The 24,552-nt window shown below is 38.0% G+C and overlaps 1 protein-coding gene across 5 annotated transcripts in view; it reads left to right on the forward strand.

Moving 5' to 3' along the window:
- Positions 1 to 24,552, forward strand: part of CTNNA3 (catenin alpha 3) — a 1,958,943-nt gene that overhangs the window by 1,576,255 nt on the left and 358,136 nt on the right. For all 5 annotated transcript variants that reach the window (XM_070364862.1, XM_070364864.1, XM_070364866.1 and 2 more), the window contains one exon: positions 4,238 to 4,389. In XM_070364862.1, coding sequence (XP_070220963.1) covers positions 4,238 to 4,389 — 152 coding nt within the window. The remainder of the gene's footprint in view (positions 1 to 4,237; positions 4,390 to 24,552) is intronic.

Raw genomic sequence — 24,552 nt, forward strand, 5'->3', positions numbered from 1 at the left:
AGGTGAAAAGGCAGCCTTCAGAATGGGAGAAAATAATAGCAAATGAAGCAACTGACAAACAACTAATCTCAAAAATATACAAGCAACTCCTGCAGCTCAATCTCCAGAAAAATAAATGACCCAATCAAAAAATGGGCCAAAGATCTAAATAAACATTTCTCCAAAGAAGACATACAGATGGCTAACAAACACATGAAAAGATGCTCAACATCACTCATTATCAGAGAAATGCAAATCAAAACCACTATGAGGTACCATTTCACACCAGTCAGAATGGCTGCAATCCATAAGTCTACAAGCAATAAATGCTGGAGAGGGTGTGGAGAAAAGGGAACCCTCTTACACTGTTGATGGGAATGCAAACTAGTACAGCCACTATGGAGAACAGTGTGGAGATTCCTTAAAAAACTGGAAATAGAACTGCCTTATGATCCAGCAATCCCACTGCTGGGCATACACACTGAGGAAACCAGAAGGGAAAGAGACACGTGTACCCCAGTGTTCATCGCAGCACTGTTTATAATAGCCAGGACATGGAAGCAACCTAGATGCCCATCAGCAGATGAATGGATAAGAAAGCAGTGGTACATATACACAATGGAGTATTACTCAGCCATTAAAAAGAATACATTTGAATCAGTTCTAATGAGGTGGATGAAACTGGAGCCTATTATACAGAGCGAAGTAAGCCAGAAGGAAAAACACCAATACAGTATACTAATGCATATATATGGAATTTAGAAAGATGGTAACAATAACCTGGTGTACGAGACAGCAAAAGAGACACTGATGTATGGAACAGTCTTATGGACTCTGTGGAAGAGAGAGAGGGTGGGAAGATTTGGGAGAATGGCATTGAAACATGTAAAATATCATGTAAGAAACGAGTTGCCAGTCCAGGTTCGATGCATGATACTGGATGCTTGGGGGCTAGTGTACTGGGACGACCCAGAGGGATGGTATGGGGAGGGAGGAGGGAGGAGGGTTCAGGATGGGGAACACATGTATACCTGTGGCGGATTCATTTTGATATTTGGCAAAACTAATACAATTATGTAAAGTTTAAAAATAAAATAAAATTAAAAAAAACTAATTTTAATGAATTTAATGTTTAATAGCTATATTTTGCCATATGCATCCAGGTGTCCCCCCACCCGCCCCCTTTTTTTGTTTGTTTTTGGCCATGCTGCATAACTGCATGGCTTGCTGAACCTGACTAAGGATTGATTCCAGACCCTCAGCAGTGAAATAGGAGAGTCCTAACCACTAGACTGCTAGGGAATTCCCAACTAGAAGCCTCTTTTTATTGGATTGGCCTCCCTGGTGGCTCAGCTGGTAAAGAATCCACTTGCAGTGCAGGAGACCTGTATTCAATCCCTGGGTTGGGAAGATGGCCAGGAGAAGGAAACAGCTACCCACTCCAGTGTTCTGGCCTGGAGAATTCCATGGACTGTCCATGGGGTCCCAAATAGTTGGGTACGATTGAGAGGCTTTCTTTTTCACTTTTCACAACTAGAGAATGGACAGAGAAGAAAAGCAGAATGGATACCCTGGTGGGTATAGTAACTAAGAATTAGGCTACAGATGATACATTTTAGTAGGTGGAGGCAAGAAGGTACTAAATAAAATATGCCTTGTGCTCATGCTCAGTTGTGTCCAACTCTTTGCAACCCACTGGACTGTAGCCTCCAGGCTCATCTGCACATGGGATTTTTCAGGCAGGAATACCGGAATGGGTTGCCATTTACAGGGGATCTTCCCAACTGAAGTATTGAATCTGCTTCTCCTGTGTTGCAGGCAGATTCTTTACCACTGAGCCATTGGGGAAGCCCCAAAATATGACTACCCATGTATATTACCAACATTCCCCCATATCAAGAACATGGCAGGTCGGATTGCAAGAGATGGTATGCCATACATGAAGATAGGGATTTGAAAGTAGGAAAAAATAAAAATAATATTTATTAATATTTTTGTATTGGAGAAAGCATTTATATCTTCCAGGTTTAGAATTATGACTCTAAAAATTAGTCTGCCTTTATCCTGCCACTTCACATGGGGCAGAAACTTCCTCCATATGATATGGTCTAGTAATTAGAGTTTAAATTATGCATTCTGACAGAGTTCAAAACTCAATTCTGTATTATATTACCATAATTACTCTGTGAAACTTTCTTTGTCATTCAACTTAAGTATTAGCCAGAGATCAAATCACCAACATCCGCTGGGTCATCAAAAAATTGAGAGTTCCAGAAAAACATCTATTTCTGCTTTATTGACTATGCCAAAGCCTCTGACTGTGTGGATCACAATAAACTGTGGACAATTCTGAAAGAGATGGGAATATCAGACCACCTGACCTGTGTCTTGAGAAACCTGTATGCAGGTCAGGAAGCAACAGTTAGAACTGGACATGGAACAACAGACTGCTTCCAAATAGGAAAAGGAGTACATCAAGGCTGTATATTGTCACCCTGCTTATTTAACTTATATGCAGAGTACATCATGAGAAACACTGGGCGGGAGGAAGCACAAGCTGGAATCAAGATTGCTGGGAGAAATATCAATAACCTCAGATATGCAGATGACACCACCCTTATGGCAGAAAGTGAAGAAGAACTAAAGAGCCTCTTGATAAAAGTGAAAGAGGAGAGTGAAAAAGTTGGCTTAAAGCTCAACATTCAGAAAACTAAGATCATGGCATCTGGTCCCATCACTTCATGGCAAATAGATGGGGAAACAGTGGAAACAGTGGCTGACCTTATTTTGGGGGGCTCCAAAATCACTGCAGATGGTGATTGCGGCCATGAAATTAAAAGATACTTACTCCTTGGAAGGAAATTTATGACCAACCTAGACAGCATATTCAAAAGCAGAGACATTACTTTGCCACCAAAGGTCCATGTAGCCAAGGCTATGGTTTTTTCCAGTAGTCATGTATGGATGTGAGAGTTGGACTATAAAGAAAGCTGAGTGCCAGAGAATTGATGCTTTTGAACTGTGGTGTTGGAGAAGACTCTTGAGAGTCCCTTGGACTGCAAAGAGATCCAATCAGTCCATCCTAAAGGATATCAGTCCTGGGTGTTCATTGGAAGGGCTGATGTTGAAGCTGAAACTCCATTACTTTGTCCACTTGATGCGAAGAGCTGACTCATATGAAAAGACCCTGATGCTGTGAGCAAAGATGGAGAAATGTGTTTAATTGAGACTATTTGATGGCACTAGTTGTAAAGAACTTGGCTGCCGATCTAAGAGACATGGGTTCCATTCTTGGGTCAGGAAGATCCGCTAGAAGAGGAAATGGAAACTCACTCCAGTATTCTTGCCTGGAGAATCCAATGGACAGAGAAGCCTGGTGGGATATAGTCCATAGGTTTGCAGCGTCAGATTCAACTGAAGTGACTTAGCTTGCGTGCATTTTGAAATCTTGGCTTCCCTGATAGCTAAGACAGTAAAGAATCTGCCTGCACAGGAGACCTGGGTTCAGTTCTTGGGTCAGAAAGATTCACTGGAGAAGGAAATGTCAACCCACTCCAGTATTCTTGCCTGGAGCATTCCATGGCAGAGGAGCCTCATGGGCTATGGTCCATGGGGTCACAAAGAGTCAGACGTGACAGAGGACTAACACAGTTTGAAACCCTAATTAAAAAAGAACATTCTATGGATTGGCCTTACTGATTGATATATCCCTACATTCATTCAATGTTCTTATTTTAGATAGAAATGTTTTATGTATAAGATCACCAATTTCTTTTCATTAATCGTTTTGATGAGGGGGAAATATTTTATCAAAAGAAAGTTTAAAGTATTTTTATTATTTCTATGAGATAGAATTAGTAGGTTTATGTAATTTTCTTCTATTTTGCAACTCAATTTTTTAAAAGTATCTTTCTATGATTTCAACTGTTATTCACACCAATTCTTTTTTGTAATTTCTTTAGGCTTACAATGGATAGGACAAAAAATGATAATATGGTTCCAGACTTAGTAAGACAAATGCTATAAAGGAGAAATATAACTTTTAAAAATATTTTCATTAAGATATCTTTCTTGTCTTTGATTCTTTTTACATTTCAGAGTTTCAAGATTATACTGCCAAAATGTTTTGTCTTCATACATTTAAAAAAATAATTGAAAGTTTATTAATCAAATATGTGTTTAACAATATGATTCTCCTTTTCTCAGTAATCTGAAAATACAAATAGGACAATTTTCTCTTTCTTATTCATTTTAACAGCAATTCCTGAATTTGTAACACAAGTCAATGTTGCCTTGGAAGCCTTAAGTAAAAACTCTTTGGATGTGTTTGATGATAGTCAATTCGTGGACATCTCAAAGAAGATCTATGATACAATTCATGATATCAGGTGTTCAGTCATGATGATTCGGGTAAGTCTGCTTTACCTTCCATTGAAATATTGTAGCATTGTTCACCATCTGGGATCCCTGGAATGATTGCAAGAAGTGTTTTATTTCTGTGCCATAATGTCAATGCTGAAATCCATTAGAACTTTAGAAATTCATATGTATCCCCAAAGTCAGATCTACTGTCACGAACAATGCTTTTACTTATGTATATGGTTATAACTTATGCAAATGAGCACATTTAACTGCCACATGTGCAGAAATGATAGAATTCATTGTGTACAGGGTTTGCTAAAGTGTCACATAGCATGATCAGAAGCCAAAGAACAATACATAAAGTAATTTCTTTCTTTCCTTGAATAGAAAGAGAGGATCTTTCTAATCACTATATTGAAATGTATAGGAAAGTGTATTTAAAACAGGGAATTTCTGTGTCTGCATCCTCTCATGCTAGAACATAGAATCAGTGTTCTGTAAGAAATCTCACTTGGAGCTGCCAGGAACAACAAATGTTTGAGTGTTGTCTGTTTGGGAGAATATATACCATCTTCCCAAATGTGATAGTGAGTCATTTGTTGTGAGCACACTGAATATACGGAAATCAGCAGTATTTGTTCTTCCTTAAAAGGTTAATTAGAGGTTTTCTCTGTGTGTGTGTGTGTGCACACTCATGTTTAATTTTTATTTGGCTGTCCTGGGTCTTAGTTGTGGCATGTGAACTCCTAGTTGAGGCATGTGAACTCTTAACTGGGGCATGTAAAGTTCTAGTTCCCTGACCAGGGAGCGAACCTGGGCCCCCTGCATTTGGAGTGCTGAGTCTTAGCCACTGGTCCACCAGGGAAGTCTCTCTCTCTTTTTTTTTTTTTTTAATTAATACTATTAAAAACAGCAACGACAATAAAAAACAGCACAAGTAAAGATATGGAGAGAGATTATTTTGGGATTGGTTCACCTGGAGGCAGAGGTAAGTATTTGTGTTATCATTAGTCTATTTTGGAAAAAAATGAGACAGAGAAGCAATAAGCTGTAATTATGAGTCACTGCAGGCAACTGGTGACTGAACCTGGAGAGCTCTAGCAGAGTTCTGTGGAACACATCTCAGAATTATCTTACCTTTGGGGAATAAAATCCAATTGATTTACCTATTCACACTTGGTTAAAGGCCACCTCTCCTGAGAGGCATTACCAGAGCCTTCTACTGTGCCAATCAAGCTCCTGTGGCCAAAAAAAGCCACTGTCAGGCAGGGTCTGGGTAAGATGAGTTGGTAGAAGTGGTGAGTGCAATTTGTAAGCATGAGTAGAGTTCGATTTGATGCCTCTGGCCTTAACTGTTAGTATGGCTATGAGATGGAACTGCACGTGCTGAGGAGCTATGGGTGGACGTCCGTAGTATCTGACAGGTCTGATTGTCATAGTCAGGTTACATGGAGGAGTCTATAGAAATGGAGACAGTAGAGGACCTTGTAGGGAAAGGGGCCAATAAAAATCAAGGTGCATGCTAGGCCAGATGGACATTTATGGAACAAACAAAGACAAAAGTCTAGAGGTGTCAAAACATAGGATCTAGCCCTTAAGATCTTGGGAAAACCTTCAAGCAAGCCAGATATACATATAAGAGAAACCTCAGAATATATATTTATGAACAAAAATTGCCTGCAATGCAGGAGACCCGGGTTTGATCCCTTGGTCAGGAAGATCTCTAGGAAGAGGGCATGGCAACCCATTCCAGTACTCTTGCGTAGAGAATCCCATTGACAGAGGAGCCTGGCAGGCTACAGTCTGCAGGGTCGCAAAGAGTCAGACTAGACTGAAGTGACTAAGCAATAGCATCAGCAATAGTAGTACTGTCCTAGTAGTACATCTGAACTGCAAAGTACTTTGGCCAAATGTTTTCTTCTAACAAAGATTTTTGTGCTTTACCTGTATGAACTAGTGGGGTAGTATTAATTCTGAGCTGAGAGGATAGGTGGAACCAGGAAGAAACATACTTCATACGGAAAGTATGACAAAGATCCATGAACTTCAGAAGATAGCTTTACAAGGGTGAAACCTTGGCATTTCCAGTATCCCTGGATGGGTATTTGTGAAGTGAAGATAAACCAGTGAAATAGCCTAGGTGAACCAGGGCAGGGAATACATTTTTTTTTTTTTTTTTTTACTGCAAAAGCTATTTAGGGATAAAAGTCTTACAACCTCTCCCACTTGGATATTCTAGTATTTAAAATTTTTCTCATTATCAAAATTGCTTACTTATAGCAAATTAAATTATCTGATCATATTTATATATATCCCTCATACCTGGCAGTCCTCTTTAAGGCAGAACAATTTATTATAATTATTAATAGCCTTTGAGCACAGTAATTTGTCCATATAGTCATCTCTTTTTCAAGGTAAATACTTCAACTTTTTCTCATAGGAATACTTTAGTATTTTGTGTTCTTCACTAGTCCTTATTTACCTTTTCAATAAACTTTTCAAGTGAGACTATCAAAAGGAATACTCTAGTTAGAGCCTGTCCAATGTCAAATAAAGTAGCTTCTTACATTACTGCTATTAATATTGCCAACTACTGTTAACCTAGTACTACCTTCTTATTGGATAGATGATTGTTTTTTTTAATACTGTCATTGCCTGTATATCCCTTCTCTATTTCAATATGATGTGTTTGTTCTTGGCCCCAAATCCTAATGCTAATAAACTTCATCATATTTCTGAATGATTCTTCATGTAATTTATCAGTTTGCTTTTAACTTTGGTTGGTGACCATACCTAAATTAATTAGAAATATGAGACTACAATCTGAGTTCCTTCATCTAGACTATTAATAAAAATATTAAGTCATATTGGCCCTTAATCCCTGTCAAATTGCTCCAATTAAGGGCATTAGTGCTAAGATCCCTTAGAATCTGATGTTCCAGTCATTGAGAACATACGGGTAAGTGTATGCTTTGAAATTTTTGTTGTTTTGAATGTTGAGGTAAAGATACTCTTTCTTCAAACACACTTCAAAGCTTAAATAAATAAATAAAAGAGAGAAAGCAGAGCTCCTGTATTTAAACCTTTCAGGATAGTCTAGAGGCCCATCATTTCTATCTTGCCCCCACCCCTCCCCTTCCCCACCTCCTCTGCTAGACAGACTCTAAAGGCACCTGGATGCACTTCTGCAAGGATTCTTAACCCATAAACCTTTGTACTTAACTGCTAATTGGAATATAGGCTGAAAATAGAAGTCTAACTCAGACGTAATTAATGAAAATCTCTGCCCCCACTTTGAGGACTGTCCCTTTATCATAGAAGATAATAAAATTGGTCTGGAATATTCTCTTTAAAAGGTCAGGTGAAATGCTGACCAATATCTTGACCTCAGAACTGAAAAACATTTGATGCTTTATTCAGAGTATCTAAAGAGTGTCAACATGAAGGCAATACAGGTATAATTATTCATGTTCAGGGAGGGCTAGGCTATGCTCTTGAGAATGTGTGTGAGTGTTACAAAATCCAATCTTAGACCTGAATTTTCAAGAGTGTCCTTTGGTGCTCTTAAGGATGATAAAATGCTAACTTAAGATCAGAGCCTGGTATTTTATAGTTTTACAGATATGATTATACCTGCCTTTACTATTCAGAGAAGGCAATGGCAACCCACTCCAGTACTCTTGCCTGGAAAATCCCATGGGCGGAGGAGCCTGGTAGGCTGCAGTCCATGGGGTCGCTAAGAGTCGGACGCGACTGAGCGACTTCACTTTCACTTTTCACTTTCATGCATTGGAGAAGGAAATGGCAACCCACTCCAGTACTCTTGCCTGGAGAATCCCAGGGACTGGGGAGCCTGGTGGGCTGCCGTCTATGGGGTTGCACAGAGTCGGACACAACTGAAGCGACTTAGCAGCATCAGCAGCCTTTACTATTTATTTTGATGAATAACTGTGTTTACCATTATTTAGATTATTTTAAAAATTTCTCAAATACTGTGACATTTACTTTCTTCTCTGGATTCCGTGTGTGGACAGTTGAGGTTGTAGAATCTTGTCCTTAACCTTGGAGAGTAGGGAGTATTATTTTTTCTATTATTATTATTTTTTTATTTGTTGGTGTTTAATGTGCACACTAAGCTGCTTTAGTCGTGTCAGACTCTGTGCAACCCTATGGACTGTAGCCCTCCAGGCTCCTCTCTCCATGGGATTCTCTAGGCAAGAATACTGGAGTGGATTGCCATGGCATCCTTCAGGGGATCTTCCTGACCCTAGGCTCAAATTCACTTCTCTAACATCTCCTGCAGTGGCGGGCAGGTTCTTTACCACTAGCACCACCTGGGAAGCCCTGTTGGTGTTTAATATATATGTGTAAATTTTACAGTGATTAAGAGCTATGTGGTCTGGTCACTCAAGATGGTTGTTCTCTTGCTGTCTGTACATCCCCTTGCCAGACTAGTGTCTGCTTCACCTAAATCTTAAGCATGTGACTGACCTTCCTATATACTTGCCCCAGGCCCCAGCTGGTGATTGTTCTTATCAAAGGGTGGTAAGGGGCGTGCCTCTCTGCTGGTTTCCCTGGAAACTAATGAGCCCACCTGACATCAATTCCCTAATAACTGGTAATATCCCCTTTCCCCTGGCATGAAGACTGCTGCCATGTCCTGCTGGCTTTCTGCTGGCATGGGGCAGCACAGGATGGGGCATCACTCCAGGACCTGACCTCAGGTGGGTAAGCTCCCGGGTAAACCATTGATGTCTCTCTGACTCTGGCCTCTTTCTTTGGCCTTGAACCTGGGCAAGCATGGGACTTGTAGGCATAGGGTGAAGCCCTACAAGAGTTCTTACAATGGTTAAGACCATGACAAGTAACACATTTCAGTATGCCTCAGATTGCTGCTACTGCTAACTCAATTCAGTCGTGTCCGACTCTGTGCGATCCCATAGATGGCAGCCCACCAGGCTCCCCAGTCCCTGGGATTCTCCAGGCAAGAGTACTGGAGTGGGTTGCCATTTCCTTCTCCAATGCATGAAAGTGAAAAGTGAAAGTGAAGTCGCTCAGTCGTGTCCGACTCTTCGAGACCCCATGGACGGCAGCCTACCAGGCTCCTCCATCCATGGGATTTTCCAGGCAAGAGTACTGGAGTGGGGTGCCATTGCCTTCTCTGACGCCTCAGATTACTCCTTTGTAAAATAAACTTGGGAACTATACCTACTTCAAAGGATTATTTTGCTGACAAAATGAGTTATGATAGAAATGGAATGCTTTAGTAAATAGTAATCTCTTATAAGAAGAAAGTTTCTGTTACTATTAATACTGATCTCAGGTGGCCTTGGCCTGTGGCAGCTTGAATCAGGATTTTGGTTCCTGGCCAGAGATTGAGGTCAGGCAGTTCCAGGGAGAGTGCTGAATCCTAACCATTGGGCCACCATAGATAGTGGCAAGGTCCTGGCCTGTGAACTGTGTAGAAAGGAATTTCTACATAGAGACGGAAAGTAGTGAAACCACTAGGAAGAAAAATAGTACCATACATGTGGATAGACACATGGGCAGGCTCAGCGAGAGTCATGCCCTCCTACTAGTTTGAATCATGTTTATGGGGCATTTATTCTGAGTTTCCTTTAACCAGTCATCTTGCTTGGCCTGGTTCTGAGCCTGTATGTGGTTTATCTCCGGGTTCTCCCATGTGTATGTGCCAAGATAGATTCTAGCAAAGAGATCTATAGGTAGCAGCATCACTTATTATGAGGTGATACCCCTCCTCTTTTGACTTCCAAGGAGACTTTCTGTGCATATGTAGTCAAGGAGGTGTCCTTCACTTTGAGAATGAGGAATATGTGGTCTTTTATCTCCCTCTTCAATCATCCTGCTTTTATGGAGTTTCTGGTACTATCTGTACACAAGGGAGAAACTATTCAGCATGGGACCCATCTAGCTCCTGCCTCAGTACTACTGATGCTGCCTATTATTTTGTCTATCTTGAAGAATGTTAGTTACAGAAGCTATAGAAATATGCTCATAGAGCAACATAAAGCTGAAACCTGAAATGTAGCTTGAAAGAGTGAAGTTGTAAACAAAAGAATTATGATTTTTTTCTCAAAATATTGTTTATAGAAGAGGATATTCATGTCTATTAACATTGAATACCTGAATTATGGATGATGTAATGCAAATTTTTCTTTTGAACACATAATACTTTAAACTAGCATTATAGTTCTGCATATTATGTTTTAATATTTCTTTATTGGCTGTGCTAGGACTTAGTTGCAGTTCAGGGGATCTTGGTTGTGGCATGCAGGCTTCTTAGTTGTGGCATAGAGTCTCTTAGGTGCAGCATGCAGAATCTAGTTCCCCGACCAAGGATCAAACTTGGGCCCCCTGCAATGAGAGCATGATGTCTTAATCACCACACCAAAAGGGAAGGCTTTGTATATTGTATTTTATTAACCTCTTGAAACATACAAGGAGGCTTGATGTATCATCTTTTTGGTAAAGGGTTTCAACTAAATAGAACAATTTTTAAAAGGATGGCATAATTGAATTGTGAAAGACTAACATGGGTGGCTAGCAATGAAATACTCTCAAAGAGAAGAAAAGATTCAGCAAAAATTCATACTTTAATAGGTATTCAGAATATAGACTTCCATATTTTTTGTGTGAATTTTCGTGTGTGACTTATCAAAGTCAAATGGAAAACATAGAGACACTTCCAAGAGACAAATGTGAAGATTTTCAGGACCATCATAAATGTATTTTTTCTATGTTAGTTTTCTAACTTTATATTTCAGGGAAAAGCAACATACTTTGGATATCTCACTTGATGGAAATTATTTTTTGAATAAATAAAAATAAAACAGGTTAAAAATGCACATGTCCCAGTTTACATGGACCATTTTACATAAATTATTTAAATGGATTCTAGAATTAACAAATAGTTTAATATACAACTTAAGCTTGTATAGCCAGAAAAGCCTTTTGTGTCTGATTCTTTTGTACATATAGGAGTGGATAGATTCATAGCTTTCACTAGAATCATATATAGTTTTTTTTTTAAATTTAAATTACTTACACTGTCATGCTTTTGTTGAACTTCTTTCATTGTCTTCCATAACTTCTTCATCACCTCAGAATTTTTTTTTTCTTTTTATGTCTCTGAACAGAGCTGCTATTTTTCTCTTTGAAATCTCACTCAGACTGCCAGAGAGAAACACCATGACGGTGTCAGTTAGAAGCTAACCAGTATAAAAGCTTATCTTGTACAATTAGAACTCTGTGTAATTCAGTTTGGAAATGAAGTAATGAAAAGAATATTGTGTAAAATCGAGACATACATTCAAGCCCCTGTTTTACATTACCACTTACATTGTTCCTTTGCATGGTATCATTAGTTTCTTCACTGTAGAGGGAAATGAAAGCATACCATTGAATTACTACTTCTATCTAGTAAAGTAGCTTTAAAATTGTACTTAAAATGAAGGACAAAACATTGTTCCTTAAGATTAGCAACAAAGTGAGAATGTCCATGTTCCAAAACAGTGTAGCATTATGGATGTTCTGGCCACAAGAATAAATTAATAATGATAATAACATAAAATGTATACTGATTACAAAGGAGAAAGTGAAAATGTCCACATTAGTAAATTATATGATCAACTACATTGAAAATCCTAAAAAAAATCAATTTACAACAAAATAACCCATTCTAGCAGAACAGATAAATAAGTTTAGCAAGATCATAGAATACAAATTTAATGTACCAATTTTATAATGCAAGGAAGAGGAAAATAAAGATAAGGGCAAAATTAATGAAATAAGAAATGTGCAATAAAGAAATAAAACGAAACCCAGAGAGTGTATTTCTATAAAGTAGCAACTAACAATTGGAAAATATACTTTTTAAAAGGACATTTCAGCATTAAAAATAACAAAATAAACTTGATAAATAAAGATGTACAGGATCTAAACTTGGAAAATTGTAAGATATTGTTAAGAATAATTAAAATGACTTAAATATTTGAAGATTTATCATATGGTTGGACTGGTAGACTCAATATTGTTAAGGTGTCAATTTTCCCTGAATTGATTTATAAATTTAATGCTACCTCAAATAAATTCTCAGCAAATCTTTATGAAGACTAATCCAAGGTGGTTACATGGGTATACAAAATTGTCAAAACTCAAGAAATTGTACACTTAAAATAATATGTAACTTACATTGATAAAGTTAATTTTAAAAAATCATGTTTTACCCAGTAACTAGCACCTGATCCAACCAGTCCATTCTAAAGGAGATCAGTCCTGGGTGTTCATTGGAAGGACTGATGCTAAAGCTGAAACTCCAATACTTTGGCCACATCATGCGAAGAGTTGACTCATTGGAAAAGACTCTGATCCTGGGAGGGATTGGGGGCAGGAGGAGAAGGGGACAACAGAGGATAAGATTGCTGTGTGGCATCACCAACTTGACAGATATGAATTTGAGTGAACTCCAGGAGTTGGTAATGGACAGGGAGGCCTGGCGTGCTGCGATTCATGGGGTCGCAAGAGTAGGACACGACTGAGCGACTGAACTGAACTAAACTGAGCACCTTACAAATACAAGCTATTAGCCCTATATTAATTAGGACTAGTTAGTAAAGCCTGCATGGACTTCTGAAATTGCTGACATTTTGAATATTATTAAATTAACACCTTTCTATTTTATAACTGACTGCTTGCCAAATATTTCTAATATATGACTCCTCTGTTGTTGATTTTTATCCTTCAGGTTAGTGACTGATTATGTAGTATCTTAGATCAGGGGTTGACAAACTTATGATAAACTTGGGTCATATTTAGTCTCCCATCTATTTCATATGGCCTGTGTGAAGAATGATTTTAATATTTTAAATGGTTGAAAATTTGAAAAAAGATTTTCTGACATGTGAAAATTATATGAAATTCTAATTTTAAGAATACACACAGCCATATGTATCTATTGCTCTTAGTGCTACAATGACAAAAGAAACTATATGGCTCACAAAGACTCAAACATTTACTATATGGCTCATTGCTCATTGTAAGTTTGAAAAGCGAAAGTGTTAGTTGCTCAGTTCAGTCACTCAGTTGTGTCCAACTCTTTGCGACCCCATGAATCACAGCACACAGGCCTCTCTGTCTACTACCAGCTCCCGGAGTTCACTCAGACTCACATCCATCGAGTCGGTGATGGCATCTCATCCTCTGTCATCCCCTTCTCCTCCTGCCCCCAATCCCTCCCAGCATCAGAGTCTTTTCCAATGAGCATGAGGTGGTCAAAGTACTGGAGTTTCAGCCTCAGCATCAGTCCTTCCAATGAACACCCAGGACTGATCTCCTTTAGAATGGACTGGTTGGATCTCCTTGCAGTCCAAGGGGCTCTCAAGAGTCTTCTCCAACACCACAGTTCAAAAGCATCAGTTCTTCAGTGCTCAGCTTTCTTCACAGTCCAACTCTCACATCCATACATGACCAGTGGAAAAACCATAGCCTTGACTAGATGGACCTTTGTTGGCAAAGTAATATCTCTGCTTTAATATGCTATCTAGGTTGGTCATAACTTTCCTTCCAAGGAGTAAGCGTCTTTTGATTTCATGGCTGCAATCACCATCTGCAGTGATTTTGGAGCCCCCCAAAATAAAGTCTGACACTGTTTCCACTGTTTCCCCATATATTTCCCATGAAGTGATGGGACCAGATGTCATGATCTTCGTTTTCTGAATGTTGAGCTTTAAGCCAACTTTTTCACTCTCCTCTTTCACTTTCATCAAGAGGCTTTTTAGTTCCTCTTCACTTTCTGCCATAAGGATGGTGTCATCTGCATATCTGAGGTTATTAATATTTTTCCTGGCACTCTTGATTCCAGCTTGTGCTTCTTCCAACCCAGCGTTTCTCATGATGTATTCTGCGTAGAAGTTAAATAAGCAGGGTGACAATATACAGCCTTGACGTACTCCTTTTCCTATTTGGAACCAGTCTGTTGTTCCATGTCCAGTTCTAACTATTACTTCCTGACCTGCATATAGATTTCTCAAGAGGTAGGTCAGGTGCTCGGTATTCCCATCTCTTTCAGAATTTTCCACAGTTTATGGTGATCCACACAATTAAAAGCTTGGCATAGTTGCTCAGTTGTGTCCAATTGTTTATGACTCCATGGACTGTAGCACACCAGGCTCCTCTGTCCATGGATTATCCTGGCAAGTATACTGGAGTGGGTTGCCATGCCCTCTTCCAGGGGATCTTTCCGACCCAGGGATTGAACCCTCATCTCTTGCATCTTCTACATTGATAGGTGAATTCTTTACCACTGCACCACCTGGAAACCATGTATTTGTTAAATGAGTTTAAACAGGCAGTAAATTACGGTAAAGGTATGTCTTGGTTTCCTTAGGACAAATTTGAATTATCCCCCTTTTGACTCTCAAAAGTATCATATTTGGAGGATATAATGTTACGTTCACTCTAGTTCCTAGGTCCTGATTTTGCTGCTTGAGGCCTAGTGTTGCATAACTTTTACCCACCAGTCTTCATTCTATAGGACCTGGACATTAATGATCATAGTTCCTAATCAGGCCCATTTTTCCAACCCAGGAACACTTTCTATCCACAGGCCTAACTGCTAGCAAATGTTATCTTACACTCTTCATACTCTGTGGAGCCTTTGTTGACTGTAGAGAATCTATTCAGGCACCATTTCATATTTATTTAACATATAAGAAATGTACACGTTTTCATTTTTCAGTGGAAAGCTAATTTCCTGAATTCATCTTAGTCACTCTACATTCTCATAGGGGTTTTTCCAGGGAATCACCAGTTAAAATACTTTGTCCTTTTTGGAAGTGATGTGGCTCCTATAGTGGCAAAACCAGTTTAAAGAAGCCAATTACCCGAGGACTTCCTAAAGGAACTTAATAAAAGATGTGTAGCAGGGTAACCTTAGCTTTGTATGCAAATTTAAATCAAACATTACTGGGAAGAATTCTGTAGTGGGGTTCTCACTGTTTCCTCTGAAAACAAAGAGTTCAAGCTAAGGAAAAGCAGAACCACCTGCTAGCACCCGTCAGCAAGAGATGAAACTGGCCTTTGTTGTGTGTGCACCATCTGAAGAGACTTTTTGACTAAGGGAACAGCGGTGAGCAGAGTAGGAAAGACTGTTCGTTGAGAAGCCTATTGGCTAAGCTACAAAGCAGCACTAGTCAGTGATCTCCGTTGCTCCTGCTGGGAGAGAGATGTTCAGCCCGATGTCATTCTGAGAAGTGCTCTTTCACCAAAGGGTCAGAGCCGCTGGACTGGCAGGAGAGTCCCTGGTCCGAAAGGGCTTTGATGCGCACCAGCCTTGCACTCAGAGAATCATACACAAGGGCTATGTGGAGCCTCTGATTCGAAATAGGTGAGTTGAAGGAGTCAAGCATCTCTCTTTGAAAATCTTTCAGAGGAAGTAGCTAGCACTCTAAATAGAAAAATAACATGGGGAGGATATTTTAGTTGTGGAATCTTAAGGACTTTTTGTTGTCATTTGTTTCTGATAAGTTAATTATTATTTACATTTTTACAACTAAACTCACATTTGTAATTAAATGAGTAAGTGTATTCGGTGTTAAATCTAATAATACATTGTTATTACTTTCTATTTTGTTTAATCCTAAAAACTCTTACAGGGTGCTGGTTGCTTACCTCAAGTGAAATGCTTGACTGCCTACATTTCAAAAGTAACTTTTGAAGGACCGAATAAAGCTTCTAGAGAGAAAGAAGTCTGAAAAATACAATTTATGAAGTGATGACTTTTAGGAAATAGACTTTGGCATAATTCATAGAAGGAGGGGTACTGAAAATTTTGTATTCCCAGTGTCTATAAAGTAAATGATGGAGTTTCAAAGGGAAAAACACTCTGGAGCGTAACAGCAAAGGTCAGGAAGTAAAGTAAAGCGCTTGAGGTCTCACACTGATGAGTAAGCAACCGGACAAGATCCAGAGGCTTTGAGCACCTGGTTCAGGGCATTTCCTTCACCTCAGGAGATTGATGGGCCAGTTATAAACACAGGAATCCCAAGAATTGCTTTTGGGGAAAGTTGCTGAAGAACACTTAAACCTACCTCTCTCTTCCCCATACCTTCAAATTCAGATATTAATACATAGCCGTCCTAGCTGTTTCTCCCATTTGCCAGACATGCCTATACTTCTGGTGTCTTTCCACTTACCACTTTCTTTCACCACGTGTTTTCTACAAGAGTTGCACAGCAGACTTCTTCAGGTCTGAGGTATCATTACCTTACATAACATCCTGCCCAAACCCTGTACAGAATCATAAAGAAAATAGCATCTCCCACTTCAGCCAGCCTCTATCTTCTTACTCAAGTTTATGTTTATCATGACAAATGTCATATAAACTTACATGTTTATCTATTGTGTGACTGCACGTACAAGGATGTAGACTATATAAAACAAGGAATTTTTAGAAATTTAAACTAAAATAAGATGTTAGACATTTTCACAATTAAATGAAGTGATGGATTTGGTTGCCAAATTTGACATTTGTTTGAAATATCATCACTGCACCTCACAGAAACAAGGGCAAGAGAAATGTTACTTTGTTTTGTAATATTTTATATTATAAAAAGTGATGGATAATAGGAAACTACCTTGAGAAATATTTTCACAAAGAAATTTACTTTATCTTTAGTTTAATAACTTTGCAAGGATTTTTACTAAATATTGTATTCTGTGACCACTAATGTGACCACAAATGCACATGCATGTCTGTGTCAATGTTATTTGTCTCAGTAGAGCTTTTGTAGAGTATATGTAGTTGTTTTAAAATGTCCTTTATATTACCTTGTGCCCCTGACCAGATTCCTTTTTAAAGATGATGACAATTGAGGAATAGTCCTGATGAGACTTTTTGATTGTGTGCATTTGCTATTAGGTTGTGGGAGAAAGAAAAGTCCTTGAGGATGGAGTTTGTGGAACTTCCTGGAGTGTATTTTATGCGCATTATCTTCTATTATCAGTCCCTTGGTGCTATAGGCTTTGAAGAAAATCACAAAATTATCCACAAATTTAATGATTAAATTGTGTTTTGTACTGTATTATATTGCAGTGTTCAGAACAGAAATCAGAAATTTAATTAAAGTCATAAAATATGGAAAGATACCATAACAAAAATTATTTCTAACCCTAAGAAATGGCTGTAAAATACATTTTAATCAGTACATAGTGGCCTGTGTACTATAAAATGTAAAAAAATAAAACCAAGGATTTTTGCACATGCATCCTCTATTATCACTAAAATTAGTGGTTTGGGAATAAGTTCAGAGTACCCGTTCAACAAAAATTTACATCGACAATGCATTTATAGATGACTAACCTCACAAATGAATTTTGCTAATTTAACTCTTAGAAGATAACCTTACTTTAGGTTTGCCTCATAGTGCTCTATCTTCAAGGAATTTCTCTTTTTTTGGAATATCTTTGTGACTCTGAGTGAATCAGGTCTTTAAGTTTTGGATTTGCATATGTAAAACAGGAAAAACAAATATACCTGCCTAGTAATAAGGTTGATCTGAGTTTAAATGGGATAATATATTCACAGCACTAAGCAACATATTCAACACATTGTCAAGTGCTCAAGAATCAGTGTTTTATTGCAAATTAGTAATACAAATAAATTAAATTTGTTATGTGTATTAGAGTAACGATGCTACCTGCCATAACATAACTCCCAAATCTCAGTAGCTTATCTTAATGATGGTTTATTTATCATTTATACATTGGTCAAACACCAGCCAGTTTCCTTGATAGGTCTCTACTAGCTGATGACTCAGTGATTCACAATCCTCCAAACTTTTGATATTGCCATCTTTATAATTTGGCTTCCACTGTCACAGCAGAAATGGAAGAGACAGTAGATGATTAAACAGGAAGTTTGATGACTAGACTTCAGTGAGGCATAAATCCCTTTGCATCCCATTGACCCCCACTCAGTCAAAGGGAACCCAAATCAACTGCAAAGATGCTGACAATGTCTTCTTCCCCTTTATGTCCAAGAAGAAGAAATGGGATTAGTGAACATCTGGCTATTCCTTGTCACACACTCTGTTCCAGGAGTTACTGCTGTGCAATGAATTATCCTAAAGTTAGTGACATAAAACAACAATCAGTGTATTATGCTCACAAATTCTGTAGGTCAGAAATTCACAAAGGGCATAGGCTTATTCACTCACATGTCTGATGTCTGGACTGAGGACTAGAACACTAAGGAAAACTGCATTTAACCTCTCCTAGGCTTGACTTTCTTATAATATGACAGCCTATGGATATTGGGCTTCTTAATGGAATTTCAGGAATCCAGGAATAAGTTTTATAGTTAATAAATCACATATAGTATTTCTTTTTTTTAACCTAACCTCTGAAATCATACACTGTCACTTCTGCCATAATTTATTGCTTGCAAGCAAGTCAAAAGCTCCCCCAATTCAAGAAGAAGAAACATGAACCCCCACTTTTCAATAGAAGGAATATAATTTAAAGGTCAAAAGGAGCATGTAGGATGAGAAGTAATGGTGTGCCCATCTTTGGAAAATGCAATATACCTTAATTATTCAAAATACTCTTATCATTGTCATCATCATCTTTATTAATAATTTTCTATTGATTAACTTTGTGACCTAAGATTAGCTTAAATAGTCTTTTACTTATTAAGTTATAAGCCAATGGGAATATGCTTAAATTATTTCAGGTGATCATTTGTTTAATTACAGAGTTTTGGGAGTTCTGATTAACCAACTATTCTGGTTAATTAGAAGTGTTTTACATAGCCACATTTTAATGTCTTCTCTAAATATGTCCTTTGCTTATTTAAGACTTTAAGTTATGCACAATCATTTTTGATACCTTCTTTGAAAAAATTCCTTTGAAATAAATATCTAGGAAGTACAAAACAGAATCAAAACCTTGAGAAGTATATGTAGAATATGAAATTATCATAAACCTAAACAGCACGGAATAAGGAAGGTATCATATTAAGGAATAACTTTCTATTTGTTATGTAGTCTCCTCAGTCAACCACTTGAAAAATATTTGAGTGTCTTCTATCATGTAAACACTGTGCTAGGTTTTAAGAACACAAACACGAGTGAGACATGATCCTTGTTCTCAAATAACTGGCATTCTCATGGAGTAAATGGATATGTAAGCAAATGATAGGAATTTATTGTGGTAAGTGCTATAATGGAATCATATGGAATCATTGTTGGAAAAACAGTTTGTACTGCCGCCATGGAGAAAATTATGCAAAGATGTAACTGTATGGTGACAGTTGAGTCAGACCTTGATGAATGAGCTGTGCAGTTGGAATTGTGGCTTAGGACTTTTGCAAGGATATAGAGGTAAAGGCATGTTTTAAGAACAGCAATCAAGCCAAGGTGCCTGAACCCCTCTTCATATAGGTGGAGAAAGACTGAAAAGTAACAGGATTCCAAATTCTTATTTTTATTCCAGATTCTTATATTTTTCATTTCATGCCAAAAAGACCTGACCTCACTAAATGGTAAAAGGAACAAAATCCCTGGATTCAGCACAGAGTATTCAAGATTCTATCCACAGGATTTGGGTTGAGGAGTAATGCTCCCATCCACCACAGTCACTCACCTCAAGCTGTCTAGTATTTGAAAATTGAGTTTCTTTTAGTAAGACAATTAAGAGGAATTAGTAACTGTGCTGGTGGTGGTGGTGGTGTTTAGTCTCTAAGTAGTGTCTGACTCTTTCGTGATAGCATGGATTGTAGCCTACCAGGCTCCTCTGTCCTTGGGATTTCTCAGGCAAGGGTACTGGAGTAGATTGTCATTTCCTTCCCCAGGGGATCTTCCTGACCCAGGGATCAAACCTATGTTTCCTGTCTTTACCACTGACACACCTGGGAAGACTGTAATTGTGTAGACAACAATTACAATTGAAAGGTTGTTGTTGAATCACGCGAATACACCGGGATTCTTGGCCCCCGGAGGAGAAGAATTCAATCCGGGGCCAGAGACGAGGCTTGATCGCTCAGAGCTTTTGTGTAGTAAAGTTTTATTTATGTATAAAGGAGATAGAGAAAGCTTCTGACATAGGCATCAGAAGGGGGCAGAAAGAGTACCCGCTTGCTAGTGTTAACAATGAGGTTATATAATCCAAAGAATGTCTGGAGGTTGTAAAGACCTCCTCCGACCTACTCCCATAATTTACATTTTAAGATAACACTGTCCTCAGGCAAGATACATCCTTGTAAAGACCAGGTATACTCCCATAATTAACATTTTAAAATAACAGAAGGTTGAATCCAAAGACTGTCCTTAGGCAGGATACATTATTGGTATATAATCCTAAGGAATGTGGAGAAAGAAAAAAAGTTTGTCCTTTTTTCCTCCTTGAGAATTCCAGACCCCTCTCTCCTCGGGGACCCCTAGACTCCCTATCAACCTGCCTAGGAAATGACTCTCTCACAATCTCATACAGTACATTTACTATTGGAGGAGGATAGAAATTTCAATCAAGTTCTAATTTATGGTTTATGCCTCACTAAATATATTGATCAAATATAATTTTCAGGAATTGCTCTTCCTTAGAGTATGAAACCTCTCCAAAAGGGAGTTTGGAAGAATGATGAAGATAATAATGTTAATAATGATGATATTAATAATAATGGGAGGGAAGTGAGGCTTGTGTTTGGAAGCAAACGGCATTTTTGTATTTGCAATGAGCTGAAGCCAAGCATATGCCAACAGCATTTTTTTTTTTTTTTTTGCCAACAGCATTTTAACTGCCTACCATCTCAGAGGAGATTTAGGAAATCAGACTGACAGTCAGGCATGTTCACCACTAGAGCAGCCAAGGTGAAGGATTGAAGTGCTGTCTCTCTAACTTCAGGGACTCATTGAGTCTGTTCCAGAATATAACATGCCACTGATTACAGAGGATTTTGCTGTTAAATTGACAGAAGAAATTGCTAATCAAGATGCAAGTGGGAGATGTAAATGCAAAAAGATATGAACTTACCAATTAATGCAGAGGAAATCATTTTCTCCTTCAGATGCCTTGTTTCTCTGGTAAATCTGAAGCTTTACACATCTGCTTCGAAAGAACCACATCAATCAGAGAAGGCTGAAAGATAGTGTGTTATGCTCTGATGAGCAATGGATTAGAAATCAGGAGACCTTGATCCTGGTCTCAGTTACATTATATAGTAGCTGTGGAGTCCCAGTTCCTTTGCTTTAATACAGTTACACAGTGTCCTGATACATAAAAGGGAATAAGCATACTTGTCATGGCTTTATCACATATTTTCGAAGGACTTTCTTTCTTCTTTCCCTCCTTTCCTTCTCTTTCCTTCATCATTTAATATAATCATTGAATCTTTTTATTCATTCATTTTTATAAGTTGTTGAATACCTACATGTCAATAAATACATCCAATATTTAGGCATATAGAGATAGAAGAGAAAGGTTAAGATCTCTGTTCATAAGGCATCTATAATCTTAGTGGAGAGAAAAAGTAAATGAAGGGTAAAGACAAGGCAGTTATGATAAGTGATATGAAGGAAGTAAAATGATGTAATACAGAGAAAATTGGCACAAGAGATAACAACACCTTAAATACAGTGGTTGAGGAAAGCCTCTCTGAGATTAGATTTGACTCAGTTAATGTGAATAGGAGGAGTCAGCAATTTTAAGACAGGGAAGAATGTTGCATGCAGAATAGAGTAAATGCAAAAATGCCAAGCCTGGGATAACACTGGCTATATCTAAAGAAAAGGAAGAAGGCACTGTGTCTAAAACGTAATGAATGGAAGAGGATCTAATATGATTTTAGAGAGCTAGACAGAGACCGGGTCATTTCGACCTTGTCAAATACGTCAAGCAGTTTCGATTTTGTTCCAAAGCACTGGGAAATATTGAAATACCTTTACCGGATGAGTGACATGATCTCATTTGCCTTTTAAGAAGTCCCCTCTTGCTTTTGTTGAAGGCTGACTTTCCAAAAGAACTCCAAAAAGGTGTTAAGCAAAACTCAGTTTACTAAACTTCCTGCCATAAAGGAGAATACCACCTTCACAATCTCAAAATAGGGAAATTAGGTAAGGTTCTTTATGTCATTGTAAGGCCTGTGCTGAGAGATGTTAAAAGACATTTTTCAGAAGAGAGAACTGGCTGAGATTTGGTGACATAGCAGATTTGGATGACAACACAGTGAACTGAAGATTATGAAATGACTCTGGATGAGTTTATTGGTCTTGATAATTGATCAGTTTAACTGGCAGTTTTCTCTTCTAGGAGCCAGTATTTCCTTAGGAAAATAGCTGAGATATTATTGATTAACCTTTTAATCATTAACATTGTTCACACATCAACAGGCATAGGAAAGCCTACCCAGTCTCATTATTGTTCCACACAGGAGCAAGGAATTGCATTGTTTTGGTTCCTCACTAATTCATAAAAATATGTTGTTGCAGCTGGAGGTTGGCAGGAATAGAAGTGATAATACCAGATATGAGTCTGTTGTAGTTTTCCAGGCAATGGATGATGCTGTCATAGATGAGTATTGTACTCTCCAATACAGTAATTTTATGTGCCTGTTTAACTCCTGAGTCTTGGCCTGTGTATACTGAGGTGTGCTATATAAAACCCACAAGAAATTGCGAAGATTCACTAAGAAAAAAAGAATATAAAATATTTCACATATATTGAATATTTGTACATATCAAAATGATGTTCATAATATGTTTTAACCAAATATATAACAAATATTTTCAATTTGATATGTATAAACCATTCTTTTTTTAATGCGGCTACTAGCAAATTTAAAATTACATAGGTTGCATGCTTTACATTGGTATTGGACAGTGGTAGACTAGAGAGTGGGCAAAACAGGTAGATGAATTTGAAATTTATTTTGGAAATAAAATCAACTAGGTTTTCAGGAAATTACTGTCAAATTTAAGAAAATGAGGGAATCTAAATTTAGCAGTTTAGGTTTTTGTTTTGGGCCATTGTGTGGGTATGAGTGTTACGTAATGAGCTAGGGGAGAATGGGATAAAACAGTTTGTGGTAGAAGTTCGATTCCATTTTAGTGGGCTCAGTAGATGGTTAAGTTGACTTGCTTAACAGGTATGTTGTATGGTTCATTGAGTGTATGATTTTGAAATGTAGAACAAAAATTTGGCCTTTGATTGGAACTTGATTCCCTAGCGTAGAATGTATTCATACTTGGAGAATGTGTATTAGAAAAGAAAAAAAAAAAAAGAAAGATATTTAGAATTCATGTTGAAAAGCTAGTAAAGGAGACTGACAAGAAGTAACAGGAAAGATGGGAGGAAAATCAAGGGTGCTGCCTAAGAAGCCAAGGCAGGAATTTTTTCAACTATGTAGAGTGTTAGCTACAGGACAGATACAGTAAGCTGTGTTCATTGTTTTTGGAGGCATAGATGATAAGATGATCAAATAGGTAATGTACATTTAGATATGCAGTGCATTGGTGTCAGGGTTTCCTAGAACTGATGGCTAAGGCTGCAGCTAGTAAAAGAAATTAAATATTCCAACTGTACATTGAGAAAACTGCCAGTTGCTGGGCCAGTGCACTTCCACCAAGCTTAGATCCAAGTAGGGGATTTGGGACAGGGAGACAGAGATTTAATTTTTCCAGATGTGTAGTGCTCTGAAAGAGATGTTAAGCTGTTTTCTTCTTTCTCTTTGGAGTTGCCCTTGGGACTGTCTATGACGTTCTCACACTATAAACAGAAAAACAATAATCAAATAAGCCTGATACCCTGACAATGCTAACCCACGCTCTGAAAGTAAACTCTTTATCCTTTGTATCACATAAAGTCATGTAACTATAAACATTATATATATAGGCTTTATAGAAACGCTAGTTATTAATGAGTGTTAATGTCTCAATCCCAGCTCCCCCCACACACATCTTTTTTTCTTTTTTCTGTTCTTACAGTTTATGCTGTTGAACTATTCTCTTTGCTTAGAAGGCTTCTTCCTTCCTATGCCCCTATGAATATTTGCAGAGTCATTTGTCTTTGTGCATTTTTTGAAAGAATTGTCTTAAAATACCAGTTGTTTCCATTGATTTGTTTAGAAGATTTGTTTTGTTCCAGTATCTTTTACAAAGTCTTACTGTTACCAAATATTAAGGTCAAATGGGCTTCCCTGGT

This window comes from Bos mutus, chromosome 28 (assembly GCF_027580195.1).
Source record: "Bos mutus isolate GX-2022 chromosome 28, NWIPB_WYAK_1.1, whole genome shotgun sequence".
In the NCBI taxonomy this organism is placed as follows: Eukaryota; Metazoa; Chordata; class Mammalia; order Artiodactyla; family Bovidae; genus Bos; species Bos mutus.